Source organism: Canis lupus, chromosome 13, assembly GCF_011100685.1.
Source record: "Canis lupus familiaris isolate Mischka breed German Shepherd chromosome 13, alternate assembly UU_Cfam_GSD_1.0, whole genome shotgun sequence".
In the NCBI taxonomy this organism is placed as follows: Eukaryota; Metazoa; Chordata; class Mammalia; order Carnivora; family Canidae; genus Canis; species Canis lupus.
The window spans coordinates 59,016,752-59,038,265 of NC_049234.1; the positions used below are offsets into that span (position 1 = coordinate 59,016,752).

The following is a 21,514-nucleotide window of genomic DNA, read 5'->3' on the forward strand; positions in this document are numbered from 1 at the left end:
GACAACAGCCTAAATCTGAATTTCCCCACACAATCTCTAAAAACAGATATGTATTCACAAGAAGAGAAACAAACTGGTGGCAGGGTTTCATTATTACTAAGAAACAGAATATTATGAACTTCAAATTACCTATAAATAGAAAAGTACCAAACTCCAACAAAACTACTTCTGGATGTCATACTGTTGCAAGGCTGCACAGAGAGCAGGAAATGCGTAACCACAGAAAAGAGAATGAAAGTTTTAACAGTGACAAATCATTCTGAGAAAACAGAAGGCCCTACACAAAGTGCAAAAAATACTGAACACTTATGAAATCTAGCAGATCTCAGCACTGACTATGGTGAAAGAACTTATCTGGGAGAGAATGATGTAAATAAAAAGAGGGAGATATCCTTTGACATAGAAGGTTAAGATAAGTAAGAGAGGAAGTTAAGGATTTGACAGAAATCAGATTCACAAGACACTAATACCTATTCACCAAAAACAAAAACAAAACCCCATCCATTAAAGAATGGGAAAACCCCAAAAACCCAACCATTAAAGAAACCCCTTTCCAGTATCTTAAGAGAATAGGGATTTTTAGAAGTAGCAATCTGAATAAGTATCCAAAACCCTTACCCTGCACCAAAAATACGCAGAAAAACCAATTTATATATCAAACTAATATAAGAAGGAAACAAAATTAGAATAAAAACGTTTTTTGTATTTCCAATTTTTTTTAAATAATAAATTTATTTTTTATTGGTGGTCAATTTGCCAACATACAGAATAACACGCAGTGCTCATCCCGTCAAGTGCCCCCCTCAGTGCCCGTCACCCATTCTACCCACCCCCACTCTCCTCCCCGCTTCCACCACCCCTAGTTTGTTTCCCAGAGTTTGGAGTCTTTATATTCTGTCTCCCTTTCTGATATTTCCTACCCATTTCTTCTCCCTTCCCTTATATTCCCTTTCACTATTATTTATATTCCCCAAATGAATGAGAACATATAATGTTTGTCCTTCTCCGACTGACTTACTTCACTCAGCATAATACCCTCCAGTTCCATCCACATTGAAGCAAATGGTGGGTATTTGTCGTTTCTAATGGCTGAGTAATATTCCATTGTATACATAGACCACAGCTTCTTTATCCATTCATCTTTCGATGGACACCAACGCTCCTTCCACAGTTTGGCTATTGTGGACATTGCTGCTATAAACAACGGGGTGCAGGTGTCCCGGCGTTTCATTGCATCTGCATCTTTGGGGTAAATCCCCAGCAGTCCAATTGCTGGGTCGTAGGGCAGGTCTATTTTTAACTGTTTGAGGAACCTCCACACAGTTTTCCAGAGTGGCTACACCAGTTCACATTCCCTCCAACAGTGTAAGAGGGTTCCCCTTTCTCCACATCCTCTCCAACATTTGTGGTTTCCTGCCTTGTTAATGTTCCCCATTCTCACTGGTGTGAGGTGGTATCTCATTGTGGTTTTGATTTGTATTTCCCTGATGGCAAGTGATGCAGAGCATTTTCTCATGTGCGTGTTGGACATGTCTATGTCTTCCTCTGTGAGATTTCTGTTCATGTCTTTTGCCCATTTCATGATTGGATTATTTGTTTCTTTGGTGTTGAGTTTAATAAATTCTTTATAGATCTTGGAAGGGCTTAGACTTTTATATTTAGCCAAGTTGTCTTTCAAGTATGGAGGCTACCCAAAATATTTAAAATAGGTAAGAACTCGGAGAGAAAAAAAAAAAAAAGGAAATTCTGAGCTTTTCCTAAGAAATATACTAGAGGGGCACCTTGGTGGCTCAGCTGGTTATACATCTGCCTTCAGCTCAGGTCATGATCCCTGAGTCCTGGGACTGAGCTCCAAGTAGGCTCCCTGCTCAGTGGAGAGCCTGCTTCTCCTTCTCCCTCTGCCCCTTCCCCTGCTTGTTCTCTCTTGCTCTCTAATAAATAAATAAAATCTTAAAAAAAAAAAAAAAGAAATATACTAGAGACCAAAATTGATTTCAAGACTTAGCAATGAATTGTAGTAATCAAGATAGGATGGTACCAGCAAAAGGAAATGAAAGATAACACTGAGTTCAGAAGTAGCCCTATGCATATGTGTTCAATAAATTATTGACAAAGAATACCCAGAATATTGAATAAGGAAATAATTATCTTTTCAACAAATGGGCTAAAATTGTTGGATATTTATTTACTTATTTATTTATTTTATTTTTTAAAAGATTTTTAATTTATTTATTCAGAGAGAGAGAGAGAGACTGAGAGGCAGAGACACAGGCAGAGGGAGAAGCAGGCACCATGCAGGGAGCCGGACACGGGACTCGATCCTGGGTCTCCAGGATCACACCCCGGGCTGCAGGCGGCGCTAAACCGCTGCGCCACCGGGGCTGCCCAAATTGTTGGATATTTATATACAAAAAAATTAATCTTAATCTATGCCTAGTAAAGTATAAAAAAAATAAACTTCCAGAAGTACAAAACTATACCGAATTAATTCAAAATGTAAGTTATGGTTACGTATACTTGACCTATAGTTTGTATGGTATGCAAAAATGAATTCACAAAACTATAAAAATTCTTGAGGACAAAAGGACAAAAGCTGTGATCTTAGATTAAAAAAAGGTACAAACCACAAACAAAAAATTTATAGTTTGAAGTTTATCAAAATTAAAATCATCTCTTTAAAAATACACTGTGGGATCCCTGGGTGGCTCAGTGGTTTAGTGCCTGCCTTTGGCGCAGTGCATGATCTTGGAATCCCGCGATCGAGTTCTGCATTGGGCTCCCTGCATGGAGCCTGCTTCTCCCTCTGCCTGTGTCTCTCCCTCTCTCTCTTTCTCTCTCTCTGTCTCTCATGAATAAATAAAATCTTTAAAAAAAAAAATACACTATAATAAAATGAAAAGACAACCCAAAGACTGGAAGAGAATATGTGTAAAACATGTATCCCATACAGGATTGATAACTAGGATATAAAAAGAACTCTCTTACTCAACCTATCTAATTAAAAAGTAGACAGGGCAGCCTGGGTGGCTCGGCGGTTTAGCACCTGCCTTCGGCCCAGGGCCTGATCCTGGAGACGTGGGATCGAGTCCCATGTTGGGCTCCCTGCATGGAGCCTGCTTCTCCCTCTGCCTGTGTCTCTGCCTCTCTCTCTCTCTCTCTCTCTCTGTGTCTCTCATGAATAAATAAATAAAATCTTAAAAAAAAAAAGTAGACAAAGATTTGAAAGGACAGTTTATCAAAGAAGACATAGTAGTGACAATAAGCACATGAAAAGATACCAAATTCATAATCATCAATGAAATGTAAATTAAAGCCAAAAGAAGATACTAACACACACACTTTAAAATGGCTAAAATCAAACAAACAGATAATATATACCATTATGGAGAGAATACAGAGCAATTCAAACTCTCATACACTTCTGGTGGAAATGCTACAGCTATTCTGCAAAACAATTTGGCAGTTTCTTATAAAATTAAACATACATCTATCATTTAACTCTGTAATACACTACTAGGTGTTTTACCCAAGAGAAATGAAAACATATGTCCATATCAAAATCTGTATGGATGTTTGTAGGAGTTTTATTCATAATTGTTCATATTAGAAACCCAAATGTCCACCAAATGTCCCCTGCTACAGGGGAAAACAAATTGTGGTACATCTATACAATGGAATACTACTCGACAATAAATAGGAATGAGAATGCAACAACATGGATGAAACTCAAATCATTACATTTAGGAAAAGACTCCAGACTCAAAGGCTACATAGTGCATGATTTACATGACATTCTAAGGAAAAGGCCAAACTATACTGGATGGATGGTTTGGCATTGGGGGAGAGGGAGGTGATCATAAAGAGGTACGAGGGAATTTTTTGGCATTACAAAAATGTTTTATATCTTGATGGTAGCGGTGGATACATGACTGTACACTTTGACTTAACTGTGTAGAGTTAAATCTCATACACAATTTTGTTTAATTCTGTATCTAAAAAGGGTGTAATTTTAAGTTTTATTTCAATAAACCCGATGAATCCTTAATCCTATCCTTCCTTTTAATCACTTACTTCATCAATCTATTTCTAGATTTTCACACTTCTCTGTAACCACTAAATATGCATAAAAGGTCTTTAACTTGTGGTTAATGACTCACTGTTTCCAATACATTATTTCCTTGTTTAATCACATAAAATATGAGATAGTATACTTAACCACTAATGTTAATACTTTTCATTTCCTCATTTTTATAGTATAATAACAAAAAATTTTCAACTAATTGCACAAATACTTCTACTTTGTTATCTGCTAAAATGAAACTAATGGCCAGCAGGCATTGGCATCATAAGACGAAAAAACAATTTTCTAGGTGAAATGTCCAAACATAATATGCAAGATGAGACTAAGAGATATCAATATATAGTGGATAAAAGATTTATAGGAACACCTACAACTTTATATAGTGAGTTTCTGTGGGTTAACAAAGTAAATCAGAAGATAATATTAATATTAATGCTTCTTAAAATACAGTAGCAGCAGCAACAAATAGTAATTAATATATGCCATATACTCTTCTATAAACTAAAGCAGAACAAATTCAAGTAATTTGCCTACTATCACAGAGTCAATAAGCAGCAAAACTGGGATAAGAGAATATTAATATAATATAGAATATATTAAAAGAATATATTAATATATAGAATGTTTATATGTTACACCTTTTTTGATGGCTATAACTTTGAATATTCACCTTCTCTTCCAAGGTTTCACTTATAGATGTTGCTAGTTTCAAGAGCTCTTCTGAATCTTCTTGGCAACTAGGATTCAAAATAAAGTACCACAATTTCAATTTTCTCAAGTGCTATAAATAGTAAGTCATATTCAAAACTAAAATTTAAGAAATATGTAAGGATAAAATAAAGTGGAATTTTGCCAGCCAGTTAGCATGAAGTTGCTTCCCTGGCTTGAAGGTAACTAATTCATAAATACATTAATTAACAATCATGTTTACCTAAGGATAGGTAGTATATAAATAGGATTTAGTTTTAAATAGACAAGGCAAAATATTTTTGTAACAATACTTCTGATTTGATAGGCTAGAAAGTAGAAAATACATAGTGGACTCATAATTCAATAATTCTCAGATTTTTTTATTTTAAAAAGTTGTAGCTTCAGAAGACTTCAAAATGGGAAAATTCTTATTCAGCATAATTCCATTTTTATAAATTGATCTTTCCATTCCCACCAGAAAAAAGACCAGAGCTCATAATAATGTTTATACAGTTTAGTGTCTCTTATAATGTTGCGGCTATAAGATAGGGCTTTAGTTGCTTGTTAAATTTTTAAGCTATCATTTCCAAAATATTGCTTTTATAATAAGGAAAAAGTCATTTCAAAAAATATTACCCAATATTTGGCTTGCGATTATAGTTCTCCTGAAACTGGTCCAAGGCAAGCATTGCTGTGTGAATCTGTAAAGATGCCTATTTAGAACATTAAAATTTGGTCAAGTTATTGAGAATATAATATGTGCCAGACAGGCAATGTGCTAACACTAAATGTTATTTAACTCTTACAATAAATTAATTAATACTATTATTTTCTCTATTTAACAGATGAGGAAGTTGAAACTTAGAGAGAGGTTAAAGAACTTGACTTCAAGGCCATGAAGCTATATTTAAGCAACAGATCCACATGTCAACCCCAAGTGGTATATCCAGTTTTTAGTACATTATCCATATGAAAGTCAGAGTAATATCAACTAAACACCACCAACAAAAAACATTTATACAAGATCAATATTGCCTAATCCTTTTTCCTGATCAACACCTACAAATTTAGAAACTGTTAATATAATTCTTATCACACATATATTCACTGCTACAAAATTATATCCAGGGATTTAAAAGAATAGAATAAAGGTTTCCAAGGTTTTTAGGAAGAAACATGTATCATAAAACTCTACATGGTTCAGAATATCTTTAATAAGATCACTTTGCATAAATTATTGAAATCATTTTTTTAAATAATAAAGCTAACATATCATTATAAAAGTAAAACATTTTGCTATTATTTAAAAAAATTTTCCTTGATACAAATTCCTGTTTTTAATACTTGGGAGTCAACTCTAGATATGTGAATACAACCTTTACTATAAAAAACCTGACAGAAAAGTTATGTACATGGTTTCCCTACTTTTAACTTTACAATGTCTCTTACCAATTCCCAACCCCCACTCTGCTGCCTCTCTCAAACCTACAAAGAGTTTATTTACCTCAGGTTTGCTAAAATCCGCAATAAGGCACTTTGGATGTTTTATCTGCGTCTCCAATGGTTCCTTAATAGAAACATAAACTATTACTTCAGAGCAAGTGAGTGATTACTAACAAAATAAACAGAGCACTAAAGCAGTGCATCTCTCCCAAAAGTCTGAACTATTTATGGTAGGGCTAATATGGTTTAACTGAAATGTGAAAGAGCTACCATTGCCCATCACCCCTTGTCTCAATTGCTATGCTTCATTGTTTAAATGTTAATTGTGGGCAGCCCTGATGGCCCAGCAGTTCATCGCTGCCTTCAGCCCAGGGCCTGATCCTGGAGTCCCAGGATCGAGTCCCACGTCAAGCTCCCTGCATGGAGACTGCTTCTCCCTCTGCCTGTGTCTCTGTCTCTCTTTTTTTCTCTCTCTCTCTATGTGTCATGAATAAATAAAATAAAATCTTAAAAAAAAATGTTAAATGCAGTTAGACAACCTGCTGCACATAGTATATTTAGGAAGAATTGGAGAAAACACCTATATATGAGGCAAAATCTGTTTTAATCAAAAAGCTATCATATTGTTCTGCTATCAAATTATCAAGATGTGTTATGCCTGACAAGACCTGAATAGTCAACTGAAATTTTCTGTGTGGAGCAAAGAACACACAAAGGCCAAAAAACCCAGCCAGCAAACCAACCATTCCCCCACAACACCCACCTAATCTGAAATTTACTTGGGGCATAAACCTGAAGCAAAATTAAAACTGGGGCAAGAAGAAATAATGTAGGAGCAGATTTGATGAACTGTTTTAATCTGTTGTTTTGTTCTAACTTTGGCTTAGACAAAGCCCTGTAGAGGACTACGGTTAATAATTATTCTGGAAAAGAAAAGGCAATCAATTTAAACCTGGAGAACTTGCAAAAAAAAACGATAAGAGCTGTACTAGACAGCTTATACTGAGAAGTAGCCTATGTATTTAATTGGCAAGAGACTCCTTAGTTTCTCGGTACAGAGTAGCTACTATATTCTTTTTATTTAGATAATTACATTTTCCTTTCAATGCCAGTTTATAGAACTTATTTTACATTTCCAACATATATACACTTTCTAGAATTAAAATGTAAAAACCTGAACTGAAAAGTATGATAAATAAAATAAATATTCCTTTTCCTTTTCCTTTTAAAATGTAATAACTGTTTCAATGCTTGTTAAATCTTTCAAATACATATTAGCTTTATCTTTTGTCTTAGGGAGTAAGAAGTATGATCAATTCTTTGTGATTCATCAAAGTATAGTTCCTCTAAGGTAACTTATATACCTCAATCATATGCACTGGTATTCTAGCCATAAATTTTTTTTATAAATTTATTTCCTTAAATTAATCCCATTTTCCTCAAAGTGGGTATAAATTACAAACCAAAAATCTGTTCAACTCCTAAGTCAACTGGTTAACTGATTTTTCTATTACTTTTTTTCTGTCATTCTTCTGCGAAGAAATACATTTAAATAAAAAAAAATACTTACAAAGCAAAATGTTTTAGGAGTCTTAACTTGGACAGCTATGCCTCCATGTAAATAAGGTTCCAGTTCTGTAGTATCACCAATGCTAAAAGAAAATGGTGATACCACTAAAAGAAAAATAAGAAAATTATATACTGATATAGATATTTAAATTCAAAGATTATCATGACAAAGATATTAATTTTTACTAATTTATAAAAATTTAAAAATTTATTTATAATGGGATCTTCTAATTTTATAAATAAAGGGGACAGGAAGTATTGAAAACTGGACAGACTATTTTTCCAGTGTGAACTTAATGACTTAAAAATAACCAAGAAAATTCAGAGGGGGATAATAGTAATGAGAGGTGTTTTATGAAACATCAATAAGTAATATTGATACTAATTATATACAATTAATACTAAAATATAGTATGGTACTGGCTAATGAATAGATAGGCAGACAAATGGAACATTTCACATGTAGCCTTCCTCAAGACTCTGAACCATCACAATCCTGCATTGCACAGACCCCAAAATAACAATAAACCTAAATGGTTACTTGAGTCAATTTTTGTAAAAAACAGATAAAAATTCTTTAATGTCAATGACCTAACCTGTATTTTGCATATCTATATATAGTCTGGGAAACAAAATCCAGCAATTTTGTTACCAAAGATGCTTCATTAACTGTAGATCCAAAATTGTTTTACTATAAAGAGTTCAAAATAGGGACTGATTCTCTTCTCTCCTAAGGATCCATTCTGCAGTCATTACAAGAAAAGACGATAATCCACTTATTGGTCTATACAGTAATTATATAGACTTTCAAATATCCTAAAAAAAAACCTGAATTGTTCTTAGCTAACAGGTGTAAATATTCTATCTTTGAGTTACAAGATGTTTAGCAGTATCTTTAACTTTCTAAACATGGCTGTAGGAAAATCACAAACTATGCAGTTTAACTGCTAAAAATTCACTATCTTCAACTTCAAATGGGCACTAAATGAAGTCTGATAATCTATTTTAAAAAATGTTTACTCTCCTCAATCTCTGACCTTGGCACCTTTCCTCTCCTATGGGAAATGATCTCAGTCTATTAAAAAAAGCAAATTCCTTCAACTTTTTGCCAACAAACCCACAAACTTGCCTGCAATAACATTCATTCATTCCTTTTATCCAAACCATGAGCAAAAACATGTCTCCACTTGAAAAGTTCATTGCCACCCTACTCATTGAGCCTAAACTGTCCTCATTATCTTCTAAAACTTTCTAGCTTCCTTGAATTCCCTAAGTGAATAAATAAGTGGCCCATGTTAGAATCTTTGCTTACCTACTAATAAAATTATGAAATTTCCTCTTAAATGCCTTAAGACTTTTGCTATCTCAACTCCCACCGCCAGTCCTGTCATACTGTATCTTTTAATCTCTTGAATTGTTTGCCTTTTATTGTCTCTGCACAGAATATTCTTTACACCACCTTCCTAAGTCCATGCAATTTTAATCAAGATACTCTGTCCCTATTTCTGCTGGTCCAAGACCCGGTAGATTTCCTTGCTATATTTAGAGTTCACAGAATGCCTGTACTCTCTATATATACCATCACTGCTTAATGTTAACATCTCCTCACTTGGATTGAATGTTTTGAGGCCAAGAACTAGATCACATTTGTCCGAGTTGATGTTGTATTTTCAACATTGAGTAGACTGTCTGAACTATTAAAGTTTTGAAAAATAAGTATAAATGAATAAAACACATGAACTTACCGGTTATTTGTTGTGTAGATCCATTTAAGCCTGTCATTCCATTAACTTCTCGAAATGTTAAAAACTGCCCTGTCTCAAGCTTGTGAGGATGATTTTCAAGGCAGGTAACAATGCCAGGATTAGCCTAAAAACAAGTTCACGTATACCTTTTTTTGTACAAATTTCAAATCTTACACAAAAGGGACCATTTTATCATAACATTCTTGAAACAATCAAACTAAGATTTTTCTTTCCTTTCTTAGTAAAAGCAAGCCTTTTAAGATTACTGCAAACTAATGATCAACTTATTTTATTATGAATGTTTAAAATATAATTTTTATGTTTAAGAGAGCTTCTACATTGGAGTTCAAATATTTCACAAAGATTTTTGTGACTTATATTTAATAACCTTTAATGTCTTTTATAAGTTTTAAAGTCACGTTATCAAAAACTCTGCAAAAAAGAGGAGTCTAACTTTGAAGATCAAAGAAATATAAGAGAGGAGAGAGACTTAAAGTCAGAAAACTGGTAATTTAAAGCTTGCAACACTATAAAGGAAAATATTGTGTAGCCCAGCTTACCAGGACAGAAAAAGAAGAAATTGGCTTATTTTAGCAAATAGGATGGATGAGATAGGTCAAAGGCCCAGAAATTTCCTAACTGTATATAATCCAAAACACTGCTTGAATAAGGTAATATTTATTTAATCTACATAAAATCTAAAATTGTCATTCTCTGTTTCATAATTATAAAGATTCTAAAAATTTTGCTATGGCTTAATAATTTGGATAAGAAATAAATTATGATCATAAACATATAGATAAAATTAACCTAGTGGGGGTTTACTAATATTTCAAGAAGAATAAAATTTGTAAGGATTTTATTAAAAAAGGAGGAATAGGGACGCCTGAGTGGCTCAGAGGTTGAGTGTCTGCCTTTGGCTCGGGGTATGATCCCAGAGTTCTGGGATGGAGTCCCACATCAGGCTTCCTGCATGGAGCCTGTTTCTCTCTCTGCCTATGTCTCTGCCTCTCTCTGTGTGTCTCTCATGAATAAATAAATAAAATCTTAAAAAAAAAAAAGAATAAATTGCAGATTAAGTTAAATAGGAACACTTACTGTATTTTGTAATTCTTTATGGATAACCTTCATACTTTGCACACTATTCGATAAAAGAAAATACCAATGCAATACAAGAATCCATACTATATCCTAGAGCCTATTCTAACTGTATGGTATTCTCAGGGACAAACTAAACACAAGTACAAAGGTTAAAGGCTGAATAATAAGTCATTCCATAAGCAGAGATACACAGAATGATTTTTTAAATGCATTTTTCTTAAAAAGGGGTGAAAAGGCAACATTACATGGCTGTATTAAAATCAACCATAAAGACAGAGGCACAAATACTATTAGGTCAAGGTATATTATCATTCCCTTTTATTTAGCATCTTTTGAGCTTCAATGTAAACTGATTAGAAAGAATGCAAGTAAATGTAATGATTTAGACTAAAAAACAAGTGGCAAAAATTGATCACGATGATTTCTCCAATTCTTTTATGGAATAAATACCTTAAGCTTATATGAAGAAAACATGGTTAGAAAGTTCATACTTTCTGATCTCAAGGGTAATTTTTATACTTTTTTTCCTCCTCCAAATATTCTAGAAATATAACAAATTTTAGAAAAGCGTTTGCCTATAACTTAATCATGCATCTTCCTATTAGTCCATTGTTGGGCCAGGTGGCTTATAACATACTTAGTACTTCCGTGATCTGACACAATAAACACAGTTCAGTAAACACTGAATCACACTTCATGTCCAATAGGAGCACAACATAAACAAATTAAAGTTAAAATTTATGACATAAGTAAATGTTGATGTATTGATTATTAAATAATGTTAGAAGGAATCCAGATATTCTGTTAATATCCTAACTTAAATCTTAAATTTGGTTTTAATATAATGCAATCAAGAAATTAACACATATTCTTTTATAAATTACCTTAAAATACCATAAAACAAATGAAAAATATTGCATGTTATAGTATTTTGCTAATATCACCTTTTAAAAAATTGTATTCACATCAATCTAAAAAAAAATCAACCATATACATATATAATAATAAATATATACAACCATACTTGTGTTATATTTGAAATGAAAATTTCTTTTGGCTCTTCTCCTGTTGTATCCGAAACTTCAAATTCATCACCAAAATCACAAAACAATCGTGACCAAATTCCATGTATATCTGTGCTGATGAACTATGAAATGATAAAAACAAGTTTATCTATTCACATAAAGAAAAAACCCGCATGTCTACTATTTTAAACCTTTTCACGACAACTTTATTTATAGTTAAGATTATCTTTTCGGATATAAAGTGATCACAAATAGAATACATTATTTGTCTGTAAATTGGTTCAGGAATCAGGATACTGGTATTTGGGACTGGATGTCTAGTGTTATACAATTAGAAGATGCAGCACATCATCATTACACATTCTCTGATTTTTAAATAACAAAAATTCTTTCCTTGCCTTAAAAAATCAAGCAAAGTATTTAAGAAAAAAGTATTTAAGAAAAAAGTATTTAAGAAACATCTTGGTTCAATGGTCTTAGCAGCGAATTTTTATTTTTCATTTGAGGAAATGAAAAAAGAGTGTCCATTTGTTAAAAGTAGAGTTAATGGAAAAATAGAACAGAGCTAAAAGCTGAAAATCGAGGCAACAAACTGAGGCTGAGGAGCTGTCAGTATACATCAAAGTCAAGAGAGGTAAAAATTAGACTCTTGAACACAATCATTAATCATTGCTCTATTAAAAATGACTTTTATAACACATACACTCTCTCCACTCTAAGAATCTGCAAAGAAACTGTGCTCAAAGTTATTTTGAGAGTTAACAATAAAAGGAAAAATTCTTATTCCATAACACATATGATCCTGTATAAAGTGATTTTTTAACAAAAACTAAAGTTTATTCATATTTGGATATAAAAATGTAGCCCATTAAAGTAATTTATGCCACCTTAATTACATAAGGTAGTGAAAGAGTTAACAGAAGATTACCTCATACTGGATCATGCACCGCCTTTACTCTCAAAATAGGTACACACAGCATTTTTTATGAGACAAAACTGAGCAGAAATTTAGAAACTTTAAGTTTAAAAGCTGCAAACTTGAGGACAATTTCTTTTGAAAACAACTTTCAAGTAGGACTAAGTATTATCAATTATATAAACAAAGACTAGTTCAATAACTCAGTGTAATTATTTTGTAAAACTTCCGTGCCCTATCCTAAGTTTATCCTATATCTTATTCATTTGTTTAATTTAAATTGTGAACCACAGCAGAAATGTTCTACAGAATGTAAATGTTATATAAACACTACAATCCAAAAACTTTTAGCACATCTATTTAATAGAGTATGACCGTTGGCTTAGTGCCTATCTCAAAGGAACAAATAGTTTTTTTCCAAAGGAACAAATAACCCCATAAAGGAGGTGGAGCTGGTAATATGTATGTAGCTGAGCAGGAAAAATGATTTTTTCCGAATTAAACCTATTTCTGGTCTTCCAAATGTCAGTCACCACGACTCAATTACTCCAGAAAAATCTTTAAGTCATTTTTGATCATTCTTTCCCTCACAACTCGTATTCATTCGATTCTCATATCTAAAATTCAATGATTTCTTACAATCTATTTCTACCTCTCTTTGAGTAAGGCACCAGCATCTCTCATCTGGACTACTGCATTATCCTCCAACTGGTCTAGTTGTCTCTACTCTTAACAGCTCTCTTTCTCTTTGGTTTCGTGATTCCTTCATGTTCTTAAGAATTACTGAGGACTGAAAGAGCTTTTATTTATCTGGGTTATAACTACTATATTAGAAATTAAAACCGAGACACATTTAAAATATAAGAATATACACATATTCCATTAGCTGTCAAAACAATAATGTCACTACACATCATCTAGACTGAAAATTCCACTGTGCCCCGTAAGAGAATCAGAGAGAAAAAACAAGTAGCATTTTAATATTATTATGAAAATAGTTTCATTTTGGAGACCCCATGAAAAGATCTCAAGAATTTTCAGTATCCATGGGCCATACTTTGAAAACTTTTGCTCTAGACTATTTTCTATACAGCACATTATGAGTGATTTTTTAAAAATATAAATCAGGTCAAAACTCATGGGCTTAAAACTCAGCTATCCTTGGGGCATTCTGGGTGGCTCAGCAGTTGAGTGCCGCCTTCAGCCCAGGGCGTGATCGTGGAGACCTGGGATCAAGTCCTATGTCAGGCACCCTGCATGGAGCCTGGTTCTCCCTCTGCCTGTGTCTCTGCCTCTCTCTATCTGTGTCTTTCATGAATAAATAAATAAAATCTTAAAAAAAAAACAAAACAACTCAGCTATCCTCAAAGTTATCTAAATTATGGTCCTCTAATTACTTCTCTGAACCTAATTGTCTGGTAACTTGTACTCCTACTTCTCTCTCTTCTTTACCCAAACTCCATTCTGGTCTTGCTTGCTTCTCATTGTTCCCTAAACACATTAAGCAAATTTTTACACTTGCAAGTCTTTATACTTGCTATTCTTCATGTTTTGAATGTTCTTGCCGACATTTTCCATAGCTGGCTCCTTATCATTATTCAGGGTTCTACTCAGATGTCATCTCCTCAGACAGGAGTTCCCTGACCTTCAATTTCAGAGAACCAGCACTGGTCCCCATCCCAACATCATGCAGACATTATACTCTTTTTTTTTTTTTTTTTCAGACATTATACTCTTTATCTAGGTTTTTATTCATAGGACCTGAAACTATCTATTTATCTGCTTTTTTATTATGTATTTTCCTTACTGGATGGCAATTTTCTAGAGTAGGAAAAATTTTATGTCCTATTCACTAATGTATTCCTAAGGCCTACAACTCTATCTGTAGCACATGCTCAATGAATATGTTACAAGAACCAATGAACCTCTTGAAAACCACTATGATGCCATATTTAAACTTAGATGATGAATTCAATATTTACTATCTCTTCCATTCGTAACCTTAATTCTTCCTTTTAGCAATTTTCTATAAGTCAAATTTAGATCCTGGTTTTAAAAATAGGAAATGAATATGATGCCAAAATTAAAGAGGAAAATACTACTGTGATTGTCCTTATGTAAAAAGACTTCTTAAATAACCCACTGAAAAGCTACAAATTCTAACAAAGTGTTCTTTCTTTGCTTAACTACAAGTCATTATTAAATGACACTATTACCTTAATTGGAGGGCACTGAGAATGGCAAAAGTTATTGATCTTCTTCTGCAATGGAAGTTTGATCTCAGTCAATACTACACACTATTAAGAAGAATATAAGAAGATAAACAATTAGTTTGGTAAAATATACTTCTAAATCAAAAGCATTTCAGTTTGCATTATGCTAAAAACATATTGTTTTCTTTATGAAAGAATAGTATCCTATTGTATTCTATTCTAAGATTAAAACCTTCAGAGTTATGGAATAGCAAAAGGAAAAATAACATATTATATTAGTTGCTTTTTAGTTTTGTTATTTCCTTTACCATGCAGGAGCTTTTTATTTTGTTGTAGTTCCAATAGTTTATGTTTGTTTTTATATTCTTTGCCTCAGAAGATATATTTAGAAAAATGTTCCTATGGCTAATGTCAGAGACATTACTGCCTGTACTCTCTTCTAGAACTTACTGGTTTCAAGTCTCATTATTGGGTCTTTTATCCCTTTTGAATTTATTTTTGTTTGATGTAAGAAAGTAGTCTAGTTTCATTCTTTTGCATGTCGCTGTCCAGGCTTCCCAACACCACTGGTGAACAGACTTTTTCCCCCACTGTATATTCTCTTCTCCTTTGTTAAAGATTAACTAACCATATAATTGTGAGTTCATTTCTGGGTTTTCTATCCTGTTCCATTGATCTATGTTTTTATTTTTGTGCCAGTATCATACAGTTTTGATTACTTATTACATTAGTGGACTTAGCTTACTTTTACTTCAGATATTCAACAGATTCATAATATAATGACTTTTGCTTTAGGACAGTATCATTAGTGAAACCACCAAGTTCTGTTATTTAAAATAGCAAATTATAAGTTTTACTGCTTGATTTCTTATCATCACCCTGTGAGGTAATTAGAGTTTTTATAATCAAATTTTATCTTAAGTAATGTAGACTCAAATAGGTCAAGAATTTTTCCAAGGTTATTCATCTATCAAGTGACAGAACTAGATTCTCAGTCCAGATTTTTTTAAATTTTTATTTCTTAAAATTCAATTAACATATAATGTATTATTAGTTTCAGAGATAGAGATCATTGATTCATCAGTCTTATATAATACCCAGTACTCATTATACCATGTGCCCTCCTTAATGTCCATCAACCCAGTTACCCCTCCCTCACTCCCCTCCCCTCCAGCAACCCTCACTTCATTTCCTATGATTAAGAGTCTTTTATGGTGTGTCGCCCTCTCTGATTTCATCTTGTTTTATTTTTTTGTCTCTTTCCCTATGATCTTTGTTTTGTTTTTTAAATTTTACATGAGTGAGATCATATGATAATTGTCTTTCTCTGATTGACTTATTTCACTTAGCATAATACCCTGTAGTTCCATCCATGTTGCTGCAAAAGATTTTTTGATGGCTGAGTAGTATTCCATTGTGTGTGTATACACACACACACACACACACATATACCTATATATATGTACATCTATACATATATACACACCACATCTTCTTTATCCACTTGTCTGTCAATAGACTTTTTCTTTTTCTTTTTTTTAATTTTTTTTTTAATTTTTTTTTATTTTTTATGATAGGCACACAGTGAGAGAGAGAGAGGCAGAGACACAGGCAGAGGGAGAAGCAGGCTCCGTGCACCGGGAGCCCGATGTGGGATTCGATCCCGGTTCTCCAGGATCGCGCCCTGGGCCAAAGGCAGGCGCCAAACCGCTGCGCCACCCAGGGATCCCAATAGACTTTTTCTTGAGGCTAACTAGTTTCCATGAATCGGATAACTCACTTTCATTACACATATCCAGGTGTGGATTTATTCCTATTTATCTAGCTCAGAATATGGTGTGCTTCCTGCAGAGAGGTATTTCTCCTCCATGGGTCTCTTACTTTTTATACATGTATCCACTGGATATGCAATGAATCAAGGCTCTTGGCCATTCTTGGGGCATCTCTCAGGATTATATCTGATTTGTGCAAGCCTGAGGAATAAAGTAATAATTCCCCCTGGAACAAAAAGCATGCCTGTTTATTGCTTGCTATAAAACAGCAGGTTATATCATGAACTCATCTTCAAAGGGGCCTTATATACTGGAATATACTATGGCTTAGTTGAAGGTAGATTATTACATTTGTTTAGTTTTATTTATTTCTGGCATTCCAGGGTATTACCAGCTTAATACTAGTTCTTATTTCTCAGCTTGGAAAATTTTAGATTACAAAGAATTATAAAGTTTACATTCAAACTCAGGTGAGTACAGGCATATGGTTGTGAATTCCCAGAGAAGATCATTATATTGTCATCCAGAGCTCAAGAGAAAACAGGCAATCTTCTTGTTCTGATGGGCAAAGATTGTTTTCATCCACACTTTCATTGAGCATACAGCCCTCTCAGGTTCTAACTTTACAAAGAGGGGTAGGTCTCAAAACCATTTCTCTATCTCACGTAAACCTATTTTGTATCTTCTGTTTCTATGTTACCACTAATTCTCAATAATGTGGTTATTGAAACCAGCAACCCCTGACTGAAAGTGACCATAGCCAATAAGCAGTTCACAGGTTTCTTTTAGCTACCCATTCATTTTTGGTCTCTGAGCACTTCCCTTACATTATTTTGAGCTAAGATACTTACTTATTTAACTTACTTAATTCATTTATTTATAAAGGCTACTTTTATTCAACATAGTACTGGAAGTCTTAGCTGTGGCAATCAGACAAGAAAAAGAAATAAAAGGTGGCCAAACTGGTAAGAAAGAAGTAAAGCTGTCACTATTTGCAGATGGCATGATACTATGCACAGAAAACCCTAAAGACTCCACCAAAAAACTATTAGAACTGATAAATGAATTTACTAAAATTAGTTTACAAAATTAATATACAGAAATCTTTTTATATACCAATATAAAGTAGCAGAAACAGAAATTAAGAAAACAATCCCATTTACAACTCTACTAAAAAACCAAAATACCTAAAAATAAAATTAACCAAAGAAGTAAAAGACCTTTACTCTGAAAACTATGAAACAATGAAGAAAGAAATTAAAGACACAATACAATGAATGGAAAGATATTCCATGCTCATGGATTGGAAGAATTAATAACGTTAAGAAGTCCATACTATCCAAAGCAACCTACAAATATAATGTAATCTCTATTAAAATACCAACAGTATTTTTCAGAGAACTACAACAAATTATACAAAAAAATACTAAAAAACACTATGGAACCACAAAAGACCCTTAACAGCCAAAGCAATCTTGAGAAAGAGGAACAGAGCTGTCACAATCCCAGATTTCAAGATAGACTACAAAGCTGTAGTAATCAAAACACTATGGTACTGGCACAAAAAGAGACATACAGATCAAGAGAATAGAATACAGAGCCCAGAGATGAACCCAGCTTAAATGTTCAATTAATCGGGATCCCTGAGTGGCGCAGCGGTTTAGCGCCTGCCTTTGGCCCAGGGCGCGATCCTGGAGAACCGGGATCGAATCCCACGTCGGGCTCCTGGTGCATGGAGCCTGCTTCTCCCTCTGCCTATGTCTCTGCCTCTCTCTCTCTGTGACTATCATAAATAAATAAAAATTAAAAAAAAATGTTCAATTAATCTGTAACAAAGGATACAAGGATAGACAGTAGGGAAAAGGTAGTTTTCCACAAATGGTGCTGGGAAAACTGGCACAGCTACATGCAAAAGAATCAGAATGGACCACTTTCTTACACCAAACACAAAAATGAACTCAAAATGGATAAGAATCTAAATGTAAGACCTGAAACCACAAAACTCCTAAAGGAAAACCAAAGTAGACGTGCCTAGGTAGCTCAGCCAGCTAAGCATCTGCCTTTGGCTCAGGTTATGATCTCAAGGTCCTGGGATGGAATTCTGCATTAAGCTCCCTGCACAGGAGGGAGTCTGTTTCTCCTTCCTCTGTGCGTGCTTTTTCTCCCTCTCTTCCTCTGTCTTTCAAATCAATAAATAAAATCTTAGAAAAAAAAAAAAAGGAAATTTAAGTGGTAATCTTTTTGACACCAACCACAGCATTTTTCTAGATATGTCACCTTGGGCAAGGGAAATAAAAGCATAAATAAACCATTGGGACTATAACAAAATAAAAAGCTTTTGCACAGTGAAGGAAACCATCAACAAAATGAAAAGACAGCCTACTAAAAAGGAGAGATATTTGCAAATGACATATCTGATAAGGGGTTAATATGCAAAGTATATAAAGAACTTATACAACATCAAAATCCCAAACAATATGAATTAAAAAAATTGAACAGAGGACCTGAATAGACATTTTCCAAAGACATACAGATGCCTAACAGACACATGAAAAGATGTTCAACATTTCTCATCATCAGGGAAATGCAAAAAACAACCCACAATGAAGTATCACCTCATGTATATCACAATGGCTAGAATCAAAAAGGTAAGAAATGTCAAGTATTGGTGAGAATGTGGAACAAAAGAAATCGTCTTGTGTTGTTGGAGGGAATGCAAACTGGAAGATGCATACTGAGGAAAACATATAGTGGAATATTACTCAGGTATAAAAAAGAATAAGATCTTGCCACTTATAACAACATGGATGCACCTACACAGTATTATGCTAAATGAAATAAGTCAAAGACAAATACTATATTATCTCCCTTGCCTGTGAAATCTAAAAAAATTAAAGAAATGAATAAAGAAACAAACAAAAAACCAGACTTTTAAATAGAAAGAACAAAATGATAGTTGCTAGAGTGGAGATGGATAGATGGATTGGTGAAATAGGTAAAGAGAATTATGAGGTACAAACTTCCAGTTATAAAATAAGTCACAAAGATGAAAAGTATGGCACTGGGAATATAGTTAATATTGTAAAACCATTGTTTGGTGACAGATGGTGACTACATATATCATGGCATACAATGAGTAATGCATAGAATTATTGAATTATTATGCTGTATACCTGAAACTAATAGAACACTACATTAATTATATTTTAATAAAAAACTGAAAAACTAAAAGGAACTCTGTTGAACAATTCTATTTAGGAAGTCTATTACACATCTTTGTAGAAGATTGATTTCAAGTTATCTAGTCCAGAGTGGAAGTCTACACTGGCTTTTAAATTGGTGTGATATTATTATAATTATAATATTAAATACACCTTTTGGTCATTATCCAAGGTTCCTGGCGTATAGATCCTAAACTCTTATAATTTCCCATATAAGAGCTACAGAGGCATCTTTTGTTATAGTATTTAGTTTTGTTCCAAGTCCTGAAATAGCTCCAGAGCGATAAAGGTGAAATAACATCTTTTGTTATTCATAACAAGCCCCTTTCAGCTACACCTCAGTTTAGATTAATGAAATGACTTTTAGAAGCCCACTAAAGAGAGGGGCTGATTGTCAGGGGAACCAAATTTGTGATCTGAAGGTCAGAACTTCCAGCCCTGTATCTCAGACCTCAAGGGAGGAGACAGGTGCTAGAGATTTTCTTAATCACTAAAAATCAATTATTTAATCATTTGTGCTTCCATAATGAAGCCTTCATAAAAATCCCTGAACTAAGGGCTCAGGGAGCTTCCAGATTCATGGAGGTGCCAGGAAGGTGGCATTCTTGGAGAAGGCATGGAAGCTGTGTGCCGCTTTCTGCATACATTGCTTTATGTATCTCTTCATCTGACTGTTCCTGAGTTATAGCTTTTATAATAAGCCAATCTAGTAAGTAAACTGTTTTCCTGCATTCTGTGAGCTGCTCTGGGAAATTAATTGGACCCTAGGAGGAATACGTGGGAACCTCCAATTTATAGCCAGTCCTTGGAAGCACAGGGTAACAACCTGGGCTTGTGATTGATGTCAGAAAGGGAGCAAAGAGGCTTTTGTGGGAATGAACCCTTAATGTGTGGGATCTGAAGCTATCTTCTCCAGGTAGAGTGTCAAAACTGAACTGAACTGTAGGACACTGAACTAGGTGTCCATGGAGTCGGAGAACTGCCTGGTTGGGAGGAAAAACTCACACACATATGGCAATACAGTGTCAAAACTTCGAAAAAAAATATATATATTGAGTAGCAGTAAAACAAGGGAGTGCTTCTCCCTAAATGGGCAACATCATAATTTAATCACAGAGAAAATCAGGGTCAACCTAATCACTTTTTAACACTTAAGGTGTTGAGAATTGTTATTATTTAAGGTTAACTTTAGTTAACCTTAACTAAAGTAGACTGAATATTGTCTGCATTTTTTTATTCCTCTGTAATTGATTATACATGATCCTTTGCCCATGGCCTTAAGAAGAGCAGAGTGTACTTCCCTGTTTCTCCACTTTGGGCTTGACCATGTGACTTACTTTGGCCAGTGAAGTATTAACAGAAGTAAAATGAATGGAACCTTGCAATGTGCTTTAGATAGCTGGACTTGCCTTTTTGCATTTCTTTTATTGCCACAATACCATGTCCTAGGTAGCCTCCTGGTCCCAAGAGAGACAGGTGACAAAACAGACTTTGCAATTTGAGTTCAGCCTAGAACAGCTAAACTCCAACTGACATACAGATATAGGAGAAAGAAATACATGCTAGAAACCAGAGTTTTTCACTGTTCTGAAAGAAGCTGACTTTGTCAGTTCTCAAGTCCTTTCCCTAAAATGAAGCATTGGAAAGGTATTATTTTAAAGGAAGTCTTTTAACCTAGAAGTTTTTGTTCTGCTAAACACACTAGGTTTAATTAATTATACTACAATATACCTAACAA

General features: G+C 33.9%; 1 protein-coding gene across 2 annotated transcripts in view; it reads right to left on the reverse strand.

The window, feature by feature from the left end:
* UBA6 (ubiquitin like modifier activating enzyme 6) overlaps positions 1-21,514 on the reverse strand; it is an 82,256-nt gene that overhangs the window by 29,652 nt on the left and 31,090 nt on the right. For both annotated transcript variants that reach the window (XM_038556197.1, XM_038556198.1), the window contains exons 7-13: positions 14,787-14,867; positions 11,654-11,776; positions 9,529-9,652; positions 7,785-7,888; positions 6,276-6,338; positions 5,408-5,484; positions 4,752-4,818 (exon numbers count right to left, since the gene is read on the reverse strand). In XM_038556197.1, coding sequence (XP_038412125.1) covers positions 4,752-4,818; positions 5,408-5,484; positions 6,276-6,338; positions 7,785-7,888; positions 9,529-9,652; positions 11,654-11,776; positions 14,787-14,867 — 639 coding nt within the window. The remainder of the gene's footprint in view (positions 1-4,751; positions 4,819-5,407; positions 5,485-6,275; positions 6,339-7,784; positions 7,889-9,528; positions 9,653-11,653; positions 11,777-14,786; positions 14,868-21,514) is intronic.